Source organism: Rhinopithecus roxellana, chromosome 4 (genome assembly GCF_007565055.1).
Source record: "Rhinopithecus roxellana isolate Shanxi Qingling chromosome 4, ASM756505v1, whole genome shotgun sequence".
NCBI lineage: Eukaryota > Metazoa > Chordata > Mammalia > Primates > Cercopithecidae > Rhinopithecus > Rhinopithecus roxellana.
The window spans coordinates 64,812,297-64,830,759 of NC_044552.1; the positions used below are offsets into that span (position 1 = coordinate 64,812,297).

Here is an 18,463-nt window from a genome sequence, read left to right on the forward strand (position 1 = left end):
TATCATTAACACAGATATCAGAAGAAAATAAAAATATTTTCTTTTCTCTCTTTTTCTCTGTTGAGATAAGGATGCCTCTTCTCCATTCTATACAATTCTCTCATCTTCACAGCAAGAATGCTGAAATAGATGATTTCCAAAGCCCTTGACCATTCAAAACACATGTTTCTTATGGCTCTAGGGAAGAACATAATGCAATGATGAAAATAGGATTCAAACATTCTAGTCTCTAACTCTTTACCTGATGTACTTATAGAAGTAAGTCGGCCTCGTTCCAGGGGAGGAGCCCATTTGACATATATTTCAAACTGGGCTGTTCCAACTATCCCCTGAAATGAGAAAGTTTTGACATTTAATCTCTAATACTTCCTGTGAATTTAAACTCTGTTTAGTTTTAGCATTATTTTAATACCTGGGCTACTCCCTGAACTGCTCGACATACAATGACCCAAGCTACTCCAATTCCAGCTGCTGGTGGGATGAGTAGGCTTAACACAGAGCTGAGGCACAATGCAAAGCCAATCATTTTCTTCGTAGAATATATTCCAGAGAAGTATCCAACAGGAACTTGGATGATGATGGAACCATAGAAGGTGGAACTCAAGATAAGTCCCTGGATATCTGGGCTCCAGTTATACACAGGGTTCTAAAAGACAAGGGGGGGGATACGTCGAATCACTCTGCATATCAGAAATTTACTGTGACATTCAGGGATTCAGGGAAACTGTTCTTCTGGCTCACCTCTTGTAAAGTAGCTCCCTTCTTATTAGTATTCTTTATCACATGACCTTCTTTATTCTTTAATCACACCATTTTCTATACATATTTACATTTTATTATTGGAGTAATGTAAAGTCCTCACAGCCAAGGACACCATCTGTACCTCCCTCCAGTACCACTCACAGCATAGACATTTAATGCTTGTTTCTTGAATGTTGCTAAACTGCATGTAAACTCCTCCTGCACAGCATACATACATTTAAATAGTTAATTTCCTGTACTTCATAGTATACTACAGTTGTGAATTTCCTCTTGCCTGTTCACTTTCTCTAACTCCTCCATTAATTTAAACTCATTCACAAAACCACTTTTCCCCACATACATATTGCTCCCAGAGAGAAAAGTCATGATAGAGAGAAGATAAAACCATGAAGAGTTCTGTCTGAGCTGTAAAAACAACTGCAAGGAACAGTAAAAAGAAAAAGGTCATTTCTCTTCTTTTACTTGGTTCTGATGTGGCATGTTTTATCCAGAATGCATTTGTTGGTCCATTCCTACGTTAGAGGGCCTTCTATAGTTTCTTTTTACATTATTAAAGAATGATAAAAGAAAATCCTAATGTTGAATTTATTGTTGAGACTATGAAGAAGGAGGTTGCACATGTTTTTGGACCCACTGAATAGGAAGAAATCTTAATGGTAGTAGGGGAGGACAGGATAAAGTTTATTTGGAAGTGTCTAAGATAGTGGCATTTTCTAAACTTTCTCTGTTAGTTGCATAATTAGGAGGAACATATTAAGTAACAAAGAGTTTCCTGAATAAACGGTGAATGTGCTGGGTGTTATTTTTGGTTCAATATTAAATAAAATAGGTAGGAATCCATATGTTTGTTGTCATCACTATTATCTTATCCCTCCATTCCTCTTTTTTTCTTTCCTTTTCAAGTCCCTGTCACCCTATAGCTGTGGCCTCTAGAGTGTATATTTCTCTTGGATGGAAAAGGACTTCCATGGAGAAATTTGGTAGGAGTGACTCTCAATACCAAATAATAACCAGTGAGACACATCTGTATAGTAGCCTGGGTGCCAGGGAAGTTCCAGATCTTTTCCACTGAGGGGAAGAAGGCTACACAGAAGATGAAGCAGAATGCTCAGTCAGGTTTTGTTTTTTCTTGTTTTTAATCACAGGAAGCACCAAGGAAGTCAATACTCACCCATACCCATATCAGATGGGCCAACAAACATTTGTTCAACTCTCCCTGTGCATGTGAACCGATCACTCAAAATCTTGGATAGTTTTTCTTATGGCTTAAAGCCATCACTCTCCACAGCAGAATGTAGAAAATAAAAAAAGTTCACCAGAATTGGTTTAAATCCCTTGAGCTCAGACTGAAACTACTCACACCAGAAAAATAAATCCTCAGTTTATATTTTTCTATTCAATGCATTAACTAGTTGCCATTGAACAAAGAACTCCACATATAAACGTATAAATGACTTTATGTAAATCTTAGAAATAAATATATATACACATTTGTATGGGTCATATAAATGAATAAGAGATGTACAATACCTAAGCAAGGAAAATGTATTAAGGGTATCACTAGATAATTTATAAGAGAACAAAATGGAAATGATCAATAACCATAGGTCACAGAAATATACAAATGTGTAATACCATTAGTAATAAAAGAATATATACTTTAAAGTTATGGTAGAATTTCTGTCAGGTTGGTACACTTTAAAAAGAATAATAACACATTCTCCTTGACTTTGATGGAAGAGGGAAGACTGACTACAGAATATTCCTCATCTACCTTCTTTTTCATCTTCTTTTCTATAATCAGTGTTTTCTTACTGTGGTAAAATATCTGTGTGTGTCTGTTCTTCCTTGTTTTTCTTGTTATTTCATCTTTTTTTCTAAAGTGTTCTTTCTGACTTTTTGATAATCCTTTCCTGTCAATTTCCTTTTTTCATTCATCTGCTCTTCAAGTATAGCCTCCTGTGGTCTGGCCATGTCTACTTTGAGTTCTTGTAGATACTGCACTATGGTGCAGTATCTTCCATAGCTATAATTGCTTTACTAATTTTTAGGTTATTTTGTAATGTTAGACTACAATTTAGATATGCTTTGTGGAATAATTTTCTGGTGTGTTTTTCTATTTAGAATAATTATGTATTCTATTTCTTCATTTTTAAATGTAGTACCTTATGTAGCAGTAAACTGAATTGTGACAGGAAATTTCATGGGATGGCAAAAGGTTTCATGGGGTGGCAGGCTGATGCATGTGCTAGAGAAATCTTTCAAGTTCCATAGCTCAAGAGCTCCCTCCTCTTTTAGAGCCATAGAGAAGGCTCTAAAATACAACTCCCATGAGTTGCCATTTCTCTAGAATATGAGGTTCTCAGTATTTAAACCAAAGCACTGGAATACCATAAATATTTAAGAATACAATTCAAAACACTTTTATATAAAATAGACTTTATATAAAATAGATTTTATATATAATAGATTTTATATAAAATAGATAATTGACACAATAAACTGTATCTATATATATACTTGTGAAGCTATCACCACCTAGAAGTTTTATATTAAGGGAGTCCTGTCATATGTACTCTTTTTTATTGTCTAGCTAATTTCACTTGGCATAATTATCTTAAGTTTTATCTATGTTGTTCTTTGTGTCAGTAGTTCATTCTATTTATACTGCTAAGTAGTACTATATTTTATGGATGTGCCATAGTTTGTTCATTAATTCACCTACTAATGGACATTTAGGTTATTTCTAGTTTTTTGGCTATCGAAATAAAGCTAGACAAAAATGTTTATAGAACATTTATGTATAAGTCTCTGATTGGACATATGTTTTTATTTCTCTTCAGTAAATAACTAACAGTGGAATGGCTGTCTCATATGGTAGGTGTATGCTTAATTTTTTATGAAATGACAAAATGTATTCCAAAGTGGTGGCACCACATTTCATTCTCACCAGGACTGTAGGAGAATTCTAGTTCCTCCACATTCCTGCACACATTTTGTATTTGCAATCATTACAATTTTAACCATTTGAATCAGTGTGCAGTAATTTATCTTTGTAGTTGATGTTTGTCTCCAATGTCAAATGATATAGAGCATCTTTTCATGTGAGTATTTTTCCTCTGTGTATTCCCATTGGTGAAATAGCTGTTCACATCTTTTTTCCATTTTTTGTATTGGGTTGTGTTTTTTAATTGAGTATGGATAGAAGTTCTTTAAAAGATATGATTTGCAAACATGTGCCCCTGTCACTGGCTTGTTTTTTCATTATCTTAACAGTATTTTAAATTCTGATGAAGTCCAGTTTTATGTTTGTTCTTTTGCATATCTTAAAAAATCAGTTGTTCATATGTGTGTCAGTCTCTCTATTATATTTCATTGATTTATTTTCTGTCTTTACACTAATTCTACGCTGTCTTTATTACTATAACTGTGTAAGTCTTAAAATTCCAGTAGGTAGTGTTACACCTCCAACTACTAATTTTCTTTTTTTTTTTTTTTTTTTTTTTTTATTATACTTTAAGTTCTAGGGTACATGTGCATAACGTGCAGGTTTGTTACATATGTATACTTATGCCATGTTGGTGTGCTGCACCCATCAACTCGTCAGCACCCATCAATTCATCATTTATATCATGTATAACTCCCCAATGCAATCCCTCCCTCCTCCCCCCTCCCCCCTCCCCATGATAGACCCCAGTGCGTGATGTTCCCCTTCCCGAGTCCAAGTGATCTCATTGTTCAGTTCCCACCTATGAGTGAGAACATGCGGTGTTTGGTTTTCTCTTCTTGTGATAGTTTGCTAAGAATGATGGTTTCCAGCTGCATCCATGTCCCTACAAAGGACGCAAACTCATCCTTTTTTATGGCTGCATAGTATTCCATGGTGTATATGTGCCACATTTTCTTAATCCAGTCTGTCACAGATGGACATTTGGGTTGATTCCAAGTCTTTGCTATTGTGAATAGTGCCGCAATAAACATACGTGTACATGTGTCTTTGTAGTAGACTAATTTATAATCCTTTGGGTATATACCCAGTAGTGGGATGGCTGGGTCATATGGTACATCTAGTTCTAGATCCTTGAGGAATTGCCATACTGTTTTCCATAATGGTTGAACTAGTTTACAATCCCACCAACAGTGTAAAAGTGTTCCTATTTCTCCACATCCTCTCCAACACCTGTTGTTTCCTGACTTCTTAATGATTGCCATTCTAACTGGTGTGAGATGGTATCTCATTGTGGTTTTGATTTGCATTTCTCTGATGGCCAGTGATGATGAGCATTTTTTCATGTGTCTGTTGGCTGTATGAATATCTTCTTTTGAGAAATGTCTGTTCATATCCTTTCCCCACTTTTTGATGGGGTTGTTTGTTTTTTTCTCGTATATTTGTTTGAGTTCTTTGTAGATTCTGGATATTAGCCCTTTGTCAGATGAGTAGGTTGCAAAAATTTTCTCCCATTCTGTAGGTTGCCTGTTCACTCTGATGGTAGTTTCTTTTGCTGTGCAAAAGCTCTTTAGTTTAATTAGATCCCATTTGTCAATTATGGCTTTTGCTGCCGTTGCTTTTGGTGTTTTAGACATGAAGTCCTTGCCCATGCCTATGTCCTGAATGGTACTACCTAGATTTTCTTCTAGGGTTTTTATGGTATTAGGTCTAACATTTAAGTCTCTAATCCATCTTGAATTAATCTTCGTATAAGGGGTAAGGAAAGGATCCAGTTTCAGCTTTCTACTTATGGCTAGCCAATTTTCCCAGCACCATTTATTAAATAGGGAATCCTTTCCCCATTTCTTGTTTCTCTCAGGTTTGTCAAAGATCAGATGGCTGTAGATGTGCGGTATTATTTCTGAGGACTCTGTTCTGTTCCATTGGTCTATATCTCTGTTTTGGTACCAGTACCATGCTGTTTTGGTTACTGTAGCCTTGTAGTATAGTTTGAAGTCAGGTAGCGTGACGCCTCCAGCTTTGTCCTTTTGACTTAGGATTGTCTTGGCAATGCGGGCTCTTTTTTGGTTCCATATGAACTTTAAAGCAGTTTTTTCCAATTCCGTGAAGAAAGTCATTGGTAGCTTGATGGGGATGGCATTGAATCTATAAATAACCTTGGGGAGTATGGCCATTTTCACGATATTGATTCTTCCTATCCATGAGCATGGTATGTTCTTCCATTTGTTTGTGTCCTCTTTGATTTCACTGAGCAGTGGTTTGTAGTTCTCCTTGAAGAGGTCCTTTACATCCCTTGTAAGCTGGATTCCTAGGTATTTTATTCTCTTTGAAGCAATTGTGAATGGAAGTTCATTCCTGATTTGGCTCTCTGCTTGTCTGTTGCTGGTGTATAAGAATGCTTGTGATTTTTGCACATTAATTTTGTATCCTGAGACTTTGCTGAAGTTGCTTATCAGCTTAAGGAGATTTTGGGCTGAGACGATGGGGTTTTCTAAATATACAATCATGTCATCTGCAAACAGGGACAATTTAACTTCTTCTTTTCCTATCTGGATACCCTTGATTTCTTTCTCTTGCCTGATTGCCCTAGCCAGAACTTCCAACACTATGTTGAATAGGAGTGGTGAGAGAGGGCATCCCTGTCTTGTGCCAGTTTTCAAAGGGAATTTTTCCAGTTTTTGCCCATTCAGTATGATATTAGCTGTGGGTTTGTCATAAATAGCTCTTATTATTTTGAGGTACGTTCCATCAATACCGAATTTATTGAGCGTTTTTAGCATGAAGGGCTGTTGAATTTTGTCAAAAGCCTTTTCTGCATCTATTGAGACAATCATGTGGTTCTTGTCTTTGGTTCTGTTTATATGCTGGATTACGTTTATTGATTTGCGAATGTTGAACCAGCCTTGCATCCCAGGGATGAAGCCCACTTGATCATGGTGGATAAGCTTTTTGATGTGCTGCTGAATCCGGTTTGCCAGTATTTTATTGAGTATTTTTGCATCAATGTTCATCAGGGATATTGGTCTAAAATTCTCTTTTTTTGTTGTGTCTCTGCCAGGCTTTGGTATCAGGATGATGTTGGCCTCATAAAATGAGTTAGGGAGGATTCCCTCTTTTTCTATTGATTGGAATAGTTTCAGAAGGAATGGTACCAGCTCCTCCTTGTACCTCTGGTAGAATTCAGCTGTGAATCCATCTGGTCCTGGACTTTTTTTGGTGGGTAGGCTATTAATTGTTGCCTCAATTTCAGAGCCTGCTATTGGTCTATTCAGGGATTCAACTTCTTCCTGGTTTAGCCTTGGGAGAGTGTAAGTGTCCAGGAAATTATCCATTTCTTCTAGATTTTCTAGTTGATTTGCGTAGAGGCGTTTATAGTATTCTCTGATGGTAGTTTGTATTTCTGTGGGGTCAGTGGTGATATCCCCTTTATCATTTTTTATTGCATCTATTTGATTCCTCTCTCTTTTTTTCTTTATTAGCCTTGCTAGCGGTCTGTCAATTTTGTTGATCTTTTCAAAAAACCAACTCCTGGATTCATTGATTTTTTGGAGGGTTTTTTGTGTCTCTATCTCCTTCAGTTCTGCTCTGATCTTAGTTATTTCTTGCCTTCTGCTAGCTTTTGAATGTGATTGCTCTTGCCTCTCTAGTTCTTTTAATTGTGATGTTAGAGTGTCAATTTTAGATCTTTCCTGCTTTCTCTTGTGGGCATTTAGTGCTATAAATTTCCCTCTACACACTGCTTTAAATGTGTCCCAGAGATTCTGGTATGTTGTATCTTTGTTTTCATTGGTTTCAAAGAACATCTTTATTTCCGCTTTCATTTCGTTATGTACCCAGTAGTCATTCAGGAGCAGGTTGTTCAGTTTCCATGTAGTTGAGCGGTTTTGATTGAGTTTCTTAGTCCTGAGTTCTAATTTGATTGCACTGTGGTCTGAGAGACAGTTTGTTATAATTTCTGTTCTTTTACATTTGCTGAGGAGTACTTTACTTCCAATTATGTGGTCAATTTTGGAATAAGTGCGATGTGGTGCTGAGAAGAATGTATATTCTGTTGATTTGGGGTGGAGAGTTCTATAGATGTCTATTAGGTCCGCTTGGTGCAGAGATGAGTTCAATTCCTGGATATCCTTGTTAACTTTCTGTCTCGTTGATCTGTCTAATGTTGACAGCGGAGTGTTGAAGTCCCCCATTATTATTGTATGGGAGTCTAAGTCTCTTTGTAAGTCTCTAAGGACTTGCTTTATGAATCTGGGTGCTCCTGTATTGGGTGCATATATATTTAGGAGAGTTAGCTCTTCCTGTTGAATTGATCCCTTTACCATTATGTAATGGCCTTCTTTGTCTCTTTTGATCTTTGATGGTTTAAAGTCTGTTTTATCAGAGACTAGGATTGCAACCCCTGCTTTTTTTTGTTCTCCATTTGCTTGGTAGATCTTCCTCCATCCCTTTATTTTGAGCCTATGTATGTCTCTGCATGTGAGATGGGTCTCCTGAATACAGCAGACTGATGGGTCTTGACTCTTTATCCAGTTTGCCAGTCTGTGTCTTTTAATTGGAGCATTTAGTCCATTAACATTTAAGGTTAATATTGTTATGTGTGAACTTGATCCTGCCATTATGATATTAACTGGTTATTTTGCTCGTTAGTTGATGCAGTTTCTTCCTAGCCTCGATGGTCTTTACATTTTGCCAAGTTTTTGCGATGGCTGGTACCGGTTGTTCCTTTCCATGTTTAGGGCTTCCTTCAGGGTCTCTTGTAAGGCAGGCCTGGTGGTGACAAAATCTCTAAGCATTTGCTTATCTGTAAAGGATTTTATTTCTCCTTCACTTATGAAACTTAGTTTGGCTGGATATGAAATTCTGGGTTTAAAATTCTTTTCTTTAAGAACGTTGAATATTGGCCCCCACTCTCTTCTGGCTTGTAGAGTTTCTGCCGAGAGATCTGCTGTTAGTCTGATGGGCTTCCCTTTGTGGGTGACCCGACCTTTCTCTCTGGCTGCCCTTAAGATTTTTTCCTTCATTTCAACTTTGGTGAATCTGGCAATTATGTGTCTTGGAGTTGCTCTTCTGGAGGAGTATCTTTGTGGCGTTCTCTGTATTTCCTGAATTTGAATGTTGGCCTGCCCTACTAGGTTGGGGAAGTTCTCCTGGATGATATCCTGAAGAGTGTTTTCCAACTTGGTTCCATTTTCCCCCTCACTTTCAGGCACCCCAATCAGACGTAGATTTGGTCTTTTTACGTAATCCCATACTTCTTGCAGGCTTTGCTCATTTCTTTTTCTTCTTTTTTCTTTTGGTTTCTCTTCTCGCTTCATTTCATTCATTTGATCTTCAATCGCTGATACTCTTTCTTCCAGTTGATCGAGTCGGTTACTGAAGCTTGTGCATTTGTCACGTATTTCTCGTGTCATGGTTTTCATCTCTGTCATTTCGTTTATGATCTTCTCTGCATTAATGAGTCTAGCTGTCAATTCTTCCACTCTTTTTTCAAGATTTTTAGTTTCTTTGCGCTGGGTACGTAATTCCTCCTTTAGCTCTGATAAGTTTGATGGACTGAAGCCTTCTTCTCTCCTCTCGTCCAAGTCATTCTCTGACCAGCTTTGATCCGTTGCTGGTGATGGGCTGCGCTCCTTTGCAGGGGGAGATGCGCTCTTATTTTTTGAATTTCCAGCTTTTCTGCCCTGCTTCTTCCCCATCTTTGTGGTTTTATCTGTCTCTGGTCTTTGATGGTGGTGACGAACTGATGGGGTTTTGGTATAGGTGTCCTTCCTGTTTGATAGTTTTCCTTCTGACAGTCAGAAGGACTCTCTGTTGGTCTGTTGGAGATTGCTTGAGGTCCACTCCAGACCCTGTTTGCCTGGGTATCAGCAGCAGAGGTTGCCGAAGATAGAATATTGCTGAACAGCGAGTGTACCTGTCTGATTCTTCCTTTGGAAGTGTCCTCTCAGGGGTGTACTCCACCCTGTGAGGTGTGGGGTGTCAGACTGCCCCTAGTGGGGGATTTCTCCCAGCTAGGCTACTCAGGGGTCAGGGACACACCTGAGCAGGCAGTCTGTCCGTTCTCAGATCTCAACCTCCGCGTTGGGAGATCCGCGGCTCTCCCCAAAGCTGTCAGACAGAGTCGTTCGCGTCTGCACCGGCTCCCGCTACTTCCCCTGTTGGTCTTCAGCTGTGCGCTGTCCCCAGAGGTGGAGACTACAGAGACAGGCAGGCTTCCTTGAGCTGCTGTGAGCTCCACCCAGTTCGAGCTTCCCAGCGGCTTTGTTTACCTACTTAAGCCTCAGCAATGGCGGGCGCCCCTCCCCCAGCCTCGCTGCTGCCTTGCGGATAGATCGCGGCAGACTGCTGTGTTAGCAGTGAGGGAGGCTTCGTGGGCGTGGGACCCTCCCGGCCAGGTGTGGGATATATTCTCCTGGAATGCCTGTATGCTTACAGCGCAGTATTGGGGTGGGAGTTACCCGATTTTCCAGGTGTTGTGTGTCTCAGTTCCCCTGGCTAGGAAAACGGATCCCCTTCCCCCTTGCGCTTCCAGGTGAGGCGATGCCTCGCCCTGCTTCAGCTCTCGCTGGTCAGGCTGCAGCAGCTGACCAGCACCGATTGTCCGGCACTCCCTAGTGAGATGACCCCAGTACCTCAGTTGAAAATGCAGAAATCACCGGTCTTCTGTGTCGCTCGCGCTGGGAGTTGGAGACTGGAGTTGTTCCTATTCCCACAAGTCTTTAAATAGGGTCTACTAATTTTCAATGAACATTCAGAGGTAATTCAACAGAGAAAGAAAAGATTTCTCAACAAATTGGGCTGGAAAAAAATTGTATATCCATATGTTAAAAAAAAATCTTTAATGCAACATATATAAAAAGTAATTCAAAATGAATCATAGATTTAACTGTAAAATGAAAAATTATAAAGCTTCTAAAACATAGAAATTTTTTTTGATCTTGGGTTATGCAAAGATTTCTTATATGCAACTACAAAAGCACAACACACAAAAATGTTAAAAGAAATTCTTCAGGCAGAAGAAAAGTGGTATAGCTAAAAAATGTGGATTTACATTTAAGAAGTAAGACCATTAGAAAAGAATAAATGAAAGTGGAAAATATTTTATTTTGAATTGATCTAAAAGATAACTTTTTGTTGAAGGAATGTTTTGAGTGTTTATAACATATAGATACATAAAATGAATAACAGTAGTCACAGAGATGGGAGAGAGGAATTGGAAATATTCTGTTACAAGATGCCTTCATGATACATGAAATAGTGTAGTGTTATATAGGGGTAGATTTATATTCTTACAAATGTATATCATAAAACCTATAGAAGCTATTAAAACAGGTTTTTTCAAGTATAAATGATATATCAAGAGGGGAGATAAAATTCAATCATATAAAATGCTCAGTTAAACCCAGAGAAGGCAAAATGTGAACAAAAAAAAATTAGCAAAGAACAGATTTAACAAATAGAAAACAGTTACCAAGTGTGTATTTTTCTATTCTTCCTTTCAGTTCTCAGTTTTTGCCTCCTGTATTTTGCTGCTCTGTTGTTAAGGATCATTCGTTGTTAGGGATCATGTTTAGAATCATTTGTTTTTGGAGAATTCACTCTTTTTATCATTGGGTAATGCCCTCTTTATCTCTGGTTATCTTCATTGCTATAAACTCTGCTTTATCTAAAATTAATATAGCTACTTCAGTTTTCTTTTTATTTGTGTTCTCATGGTTGCATAGTTTACATCTTTCTTCATCCCTTTACTTCTAACCTATCTGATTCTTTATATTTTAACAGGATTTCTTGTAGATAGAATATTTGAGGATCTTTATTTGTTATCAATTCTAACAATTTCTGTCTTTTAACTGGTGTGTTTAGAACATTCACATTTAAAGTGGTTATCAATATAGTTGGATTAAAATCTACCATCTTTTAACATTTCTTTTGTGGTAAGCCCAATGGCCATAAATTCATATATATGGAGGGAAAATTGAAGGACAAAAATTGAAAGACAATAAAGGCTTTTTCAAGTTACAGCTACAGCTTGAAATTTTATAGTCTTTCAATTTTGTCAATAATTTTATTGAATACAGAATTCTAGGTTGGCAGGGGTTTTCTTTCTTTCAACACATTAGAAAGTTCACTTTTCTCTCCTTGTTTGCATGGTTTCTGATGAGAAGTCTGCTATAATTCTTATACTTGTTCCCCTGTAGGTATTTTCTTCCTCTGGTTTTATTGAAATGTTCTTTTTGTCTTGGTCTTCTGAAATTTAAATATGGTACGCCTAGGTGGCTTTTCTTTGTTTTTCTTTTTGCTATTTACCTTGTTTGGTGTTCTCTGAGCTTCCTGGATCTGTGGTTTGATGTCTGTCATTAATTATGGAAAGTTCTCAGCCATTTAAAAAAAATATATTTCTTGTTTCCTATTCTCTCTAGCGTTCTGGTCATGTACATGTTACACCATTTGATACTGTCTACAATTTGGGAATGATCTGTTAATTTTTTTTCATTCTCTTTCTCTTTGCATTTCAACTTTGGAAGTTTCTATTGATCTATGTTCGTGTTCACTAATTCTGTCCTCAGTGGTGTGGAGTCTACTGATGAGCCCCTCAAAAGCATTCTTTGATATAGTTTCCTTGATTTCTAGTTTTTCTTTTTTACTCTTTTTATAGTTTCCATCTTTTTACTGACATTACCTATCTTGTTTTTATTTTTTCCTGCATCTACAGCTTCTGACAGATAACAACTGATTATCTTCCAGAAATGAAATTAATGAAACATTTAAATATCCTGCTTGTCAAAAACTTTAAAAATGTAATGTGTCTTCACCTTCCACTTCTGGTTTAAAATGCTTTCCTTTTTTTTTCTCTTGTCCAAATTTCTAGATTGTAAAGAAACCCTAACTTTAGGGTTTTATTCTCCCTTGCATAGAAGGATTTACACAACAAGCCCTTCAGAAGTATTGAGGCATACTTTAATCATGGAGCATTTTATTTAGGTCACTCCTGGCAAGGTAGATGAAGACTTGAGCTTCTTTTTAAATTATATTATCATATCAATACAATTCCATCTTTACTCAAGTTAGTTAGCAAGAGAGGGTTTTAAACATTTGACTGTGGAGAAAATTATTGATATACCTTTATATTATCCAGGAGCTTCTTTGTGGAGGTGTTGAGCAAACCATGTGGATCTGTGCTATTCACCATGACTACCATTGTGAGGTTCAGGCATGTGCGCTGTGCTGCTGTTATAACATTGCAACAGTGCACAAGGAAAGACAATCCATAGCGAAAGGAACAGAAACCTGGAACTACAAAGTAAAACAAAAAGTCTCAATTATTGACACAGCTGAGATAAAAACATACTTTAAGTATAGGAGGGACATTCAGAAATTTGGACTCCTAGATATTAATTTAAAATTTTATTGTACTTAATGACCTTTGATAATTATTATATAATAGGAAGATGTGAGACTGATATAATAGTACCATATTCTCCTTAAAATTATAATGCCAACTAGAAATTACAAGAAAATTAAGCCAATCTTTAAAGTTCTTTGGCTCATGTCTATTTTTAAAAGGCCCTTTATAAACACCCTGTGTTACTCTTGGATGTAAGTCCCCTTTATAACAACAAAGACATTTTCTGTCAAGAAAACTATTTCTTTTCCAACATTTTAAAAATACACTGGATGAAAGACTCATATATGCCCAATGTGGAGAAAAACGGCATTTAAAAAAATGTAATTACTTATTGATATAAGCTAGAGTAATCAGTTGGTGTACAGCCAAACAAGTTCATTGATGGAAGAAAGTAGGGAGTCCAGAAACAGACAGGCATATATGGTTAACTTTTAAAAAATAAATGTACTAATGCAATTCATTGGAGGAAAGTAAAGTCTTTTTCAACAAATGGCATTTTTTTCAAGAGAAATATAGGTATATGTCTACAAAATGACATGTACAGAAATGTTTATAGCAGCTTTATTCAAAATAGTAGAATGTTTGGAAAGAATGAACATATTGTGGTATTTTAATACAATGTATATTACTCAGAAATAAAAGGAAGGAACTACTTTTACACAACAATTTGGATAAATATGGATGAATTTCAACAAAAACACGTTCAGTTAAAGAAGCTGGACACCAGACAGTATATACTATAGGAATCTAGTTTTGTGAAGTTCAAAAATGGCAAAAATTAATCAGTATGGCCCCCTCCATCTCCAAAATCAGCAATGGGAATCTACTTTATGTTGAATCCCTCTCACTCTTTGAATCTAACTACTCTGTCTCTGACCTGTACAACCAGATTTAAAGGGTTCATGTGATTAGATCTCTCCTAACTGCATAATTTCCCTATTTAAGATTAACTGATTTGGGACCATTATGACATCTGCAAAACCCCTTGAAGCAGCACCTAGCTTAATGTTTGCTTAAATAACTGGGAGAAAGTGTGTATACACCAGGGGCTGGGAATCTTGAAAGTAAACGTAGAATTCTGCCTACTTCAGTCCACCATCTGGGTCTTAAAGACTCATGTTCATTTCACATGCAAAACACATTCACCCATTTCAAGCTTCCCAAATTCTTCGTTTTATTACATTATCAACTTATGTTCAAAACCTCATCAAAATCTCATAGCACAGTCCAAATTCTCATCATCTAAATCAGGTGTGGAAGAGGCGCCTATGATTAATCCATCCTTGGGCACAATTTCTCTCTGTGGGCTTGTGAAACTAAAGAGACGAGTTATATGCCCCTAACACTTTTACCACGTAATGGTGGAACAGGCGTAGGATAAAGCTATAGACATTCCAGTTCCAAGGTGGGAAAATAGAGACGAAAAGGAGTCATCGATCCATGAAGGTTCTGAAGTTCAGCCAAGCCAATGTTGGATTTTTCATGAGGCCTGGAGATAATTCTTGTGGCTCTTGGCTGCACCCTCTGGGCTCTGGGCTGTATCCTCTGTGATCATTGTTCCACCCAAGATTAAAACAGGGGCCAGGGAGCTTGGGGGCCATCTTGGAATTCTGTCTACTGCACATTCATAGTTAACTAAGAATTTTTTATTGCAAATAAATATTAAAGTCATAAATAAATAGATTTTTTATATCTATTGAGATAATCATACAGTTTTCATCTTTCAATTAATTTGTGTGGAGTGATATGTATACATTTTCTAACATTAAGTTACTCTTTCATTTTGAGGATAAACCTGACTTAGTGTAGTGGTTGCTTTTTTAATGGTTTTATAAATTCTTAGACTTGCTTTGTTCTGTTAATATTTTATTTAGGATTTGATATCTTTATAATTTTCATAGGATTATTTTGCTTTATATGTTGGAAGGTATTTTATTAGATGTATAAATATTTTATATCATCCTATTGAATTGAATTGTATATCATTTTGCAACATTCTTATAGAATCATTTGAACTAGTAAAAGACTGTAAACAAATTAGATGTTTATAAATCAGTGACCATTTAAATAAATTATAATATATCCATCCATACCAAAGTCATTTGCAGCTATAAAAATGCTGAGGAAAAATCTCTGCCGAAAATTGTGGAATACTCTTTAGGTAAACTGTTAAATGAAAAAAAGCATTAGTACCCAACAAATAGTTGGCTAGTTTCCTGGACTAGACTGAGCTTCCATTGTTAAAAGATAAGAATATTAGATAAAAATATGCTTAAAATAAAACATTGTATTAAAAGCATGGGTGATCTAAGAGGAAAGACGAAATATTCAGGCCAAGGGCTTAGTGAAGATGGGGGCCTCAAAACATAAGTTGAGCATTGAAGTCAGATGTTTCACTGTGGACTTTTGATCTTGGAATTTTGGGCCTTCCATGATATGGGGACAACAGGAATCAAATACCAAGGTCCTAGCAATGCGATAGTATATAGTAGGAGACCCTCTCCTAAAATACTTAGATGTCAAAGACTTACATGGTCAATGGAGGATGAGCACATTGCCCCTTTACCTTGTCAGTGGACTGCCAAAACATTTTGTGCCATATGAACTTAAGAGCTGAATAGAAGGGGGGGGTAAAGGAATACCCCTGAGAATTTTAATAATCAGTCAGCCCTTCCTTTGATTTGCAGCCTAAACTCATTATCTTAGGGAAGTGAATGGATCTAGAAAGCTATCAGAAACTTTGTAAACACTCCTGCAGGAGAGAAAAAAGTCTCAACATGGTAAAGGCGAAGTCACTGTCACCACGTCAGAGAAGGGCTCATTGTCTTGGTCATTTAGGGGTACCCTTTTGAGTTTTACTCATTTCTCTCCTCCACATTGCTCCAGAAAGTCCATGAATTATGTCTAAGCAAGTTTTAAGTTAAAAAGAAGACCACAGGGGGATTTCTAAAGTGTTTGGGATTGAATAATAGTAAGAATACTGCATATCAAACTCATGGAGAGAGCAAAATGTGAATCTGTTAATATATTTATCAAAAAAGAAAGAATTTAAAAAATTGGAAACTGAACAAAGGAACAAACCCAAAGAGTCTAAAAGGAACTAAATACGTAAGGGCAGAAATGAATGATATTAGAAAAAAAAAGTATATACATATATATATATAAACTTTGAATGTAGATTAAATGGACAACTTAAACAATCAAAATAATTAAGTACCAAAGTTGATACAATAAGAAATATAACATTTAATATACAGTAACTTTTACATAAGTTGAAAAATTATACAATCTATTGCTCATCTCCTTTCCTGAGATTTTGTCCCCCATGACATTGACACAACACTAAGCCAATAGCAGTAATCCTTTATTGTCATTACACTACTCTGCCTAAAATAAACAGTTTCTCTTAAAAAATATTCAGTACACATTCAGCTGTTGATGTCCAAGAATGCAGGGACTCAAGAACATTCATCCTGCCTTACTTCCTCTTACAGATGTATCTCTCCTTCTCTTGGGGATGGAATCAAAATAGCCCAGATTTTTCTGATATTTTCCACTAAATGATAAACTGACAAGTGTACAAAAATGAAAATAAAGTGTGAGCCACCAGAGTATGTAGAATCTTTTTATTTAGGGCTTTTCTGGTGGAAAACCGTAGTAGGACTAGTTTCTTCTACCTTCTTTCCTGAACATTTTTAAGACCCCATATGTATTTCACAAAAATATTCCTCCACATGGAATTTGTGATGTAATATTTAAGAAGCAAAAAGCCTATTTAATGGAACAGAATAAAGTGCTACCTTTTTTGGGAGGCAACTGGTTATCCATTTGCATACACGACTGAAGTTGCTTCTCTTCTTGCTGAAGGGTTTGGCCTCCACCCACTGTGAGCACAAAACACGTTGATGTCAGCATAATGTAGAGAGGTAACTGACCAAACACTACCCAGTACTCCTCTTTGATTTAAAACTGCTTCCAAGGGTAACTTGCTCCATCACAGCAGTGCCCATTCACCTCCATTATGTGCTTCCCTTGATATTTATTTTACTTTTGTGATTGTTTTGGTTGATTAAAAATGTATGGAAGACCTGAAAACTACAGAGAACAAACAAATAACCCTGCCAATCCAGAATTCTAAATCCATGATAATATTCCTTCAAAGTGAGAAATGGAAAGAATTCATTACCAGTAGACCTGCTCTACAAGGAACATTAAAAGAAGCCTTTCAGGCAGAAGGAGATTGCTATGGATCAGAAACTTGGCAGTACAAAAAGAAAGGAAGAAAGTCAGAAAAGGAGTAAGCAAAGGTAAAACAAATTCTTTTTTTCCCCCTGTATCTTAATAGAGCTGAAAGATACTATCTGCTTACTGATACCACCAACTCAAGCACAGGCTAATCATTCGTTATACTTCCACATGCCCCTGTCCATATCTTCAGTTTCTGTGGATAGAGCAGCCACTGCTGCAAAGTTTTATGGCAGGAAGTACTGTGGATGAATCGGAGTGGAGCAGTCTCCTGTCAGGCAACCCCTTACCATCAGAATTCAGTACCAATATGTGCTAGTCAGCTTAGACCTCAGGATTTTACCATATCAGATTATATGATACCTAGTGCCCCAAAGATACCTAAGTCCTGAGATTGGATTTGCAAAGTATTTTTGAGTAAGCAGTTTGCCAACCATCATTATCACACACTGGAACGTCTTCTGGGCCTGCTGTTTATTTCAATACATATATACATACACACCAAGCGCACACACAAACCACCCATATGTATGCATCACATACATACATACAACATAAACACATGGTACAAACTCCCCTTATGTTCTGCACACATACACTCCAGACACATAGCAAACCAAACTTATAAACACGTTACAATACTGCATCCTCAAAATGGAAGTACAAACTAAAAACACCACACACATAACCACACGCACACACAAACCATAGGCACATATACACCAGGCACACACAGTGTGCCACACACATTACAGACACAGCACACCACAGCTATACAAGCATCACACACTGTACAACACACACTTCTGTTTTCTTGTGTCCCTGTGAACCTCACACTGATTGCTAAAAATATGTTCTTTTTTCTCTTGTGAAAAGCCTCAGAAGATAGGGCATATTCCACCCCTCCCCAAATTTTCCCCTATTGCTAAGTACTTTCAATAATATCTTTGCCAGGGAATGTCCCCTTATGACCCTCTGGGGAATCAACTGATTGTTCATTTCATTTAATGAGCCCCTTGTAAGAGTGAGACTAACCTGATTCGGAACAAAAAGTGATTTCTTCTTCCTCTGTGAAGACTTTTCTCTCAACTTTACACAAT

General features: G+C 37.0%; 1 protein-coding gene across 3 annotated transcripts in view; it reads right to left on the minus strand.

Moving 5' to 3' along the window:
- The window catches only part of SLC17A1 (solute carrier family 17 member 1), a 65,449-nt gene extending 46,986 nt beyond the window's left edge, over positions 1–18,463 (minus strand). For 2 of the 3 annotated variants that reach the window (XM_010365030.1, XM_010365020.1), the window contains exons 1-5: positions 18,399–18,463; positions 16,919–17,002; positions 12,834–13,006; positions 413–646; positions 242–329 (exon numbers count right to left, since the gene is read on the minus strand). In XM_010365030.1, coding sequence (XP_010363332.1) covers positions 242–329; positions 413–646; positions 12,834–13,006; positions 16,919–16,952 — 529 coding nt within the window. In that variant the 5' untranslated portion in view covers positions 16,953–17,002; positions 18,399–18,463. Of the gene's footprint in view, positions 1–241; positions 330–412; positions 647–12,833; positions 13,007–15,211; positions 15,290–16,918; positions 17,003–18,398 lie in introns of those variants that run through there. The other variant, XM_030929337.1, reaches the window with a different exon arrangement.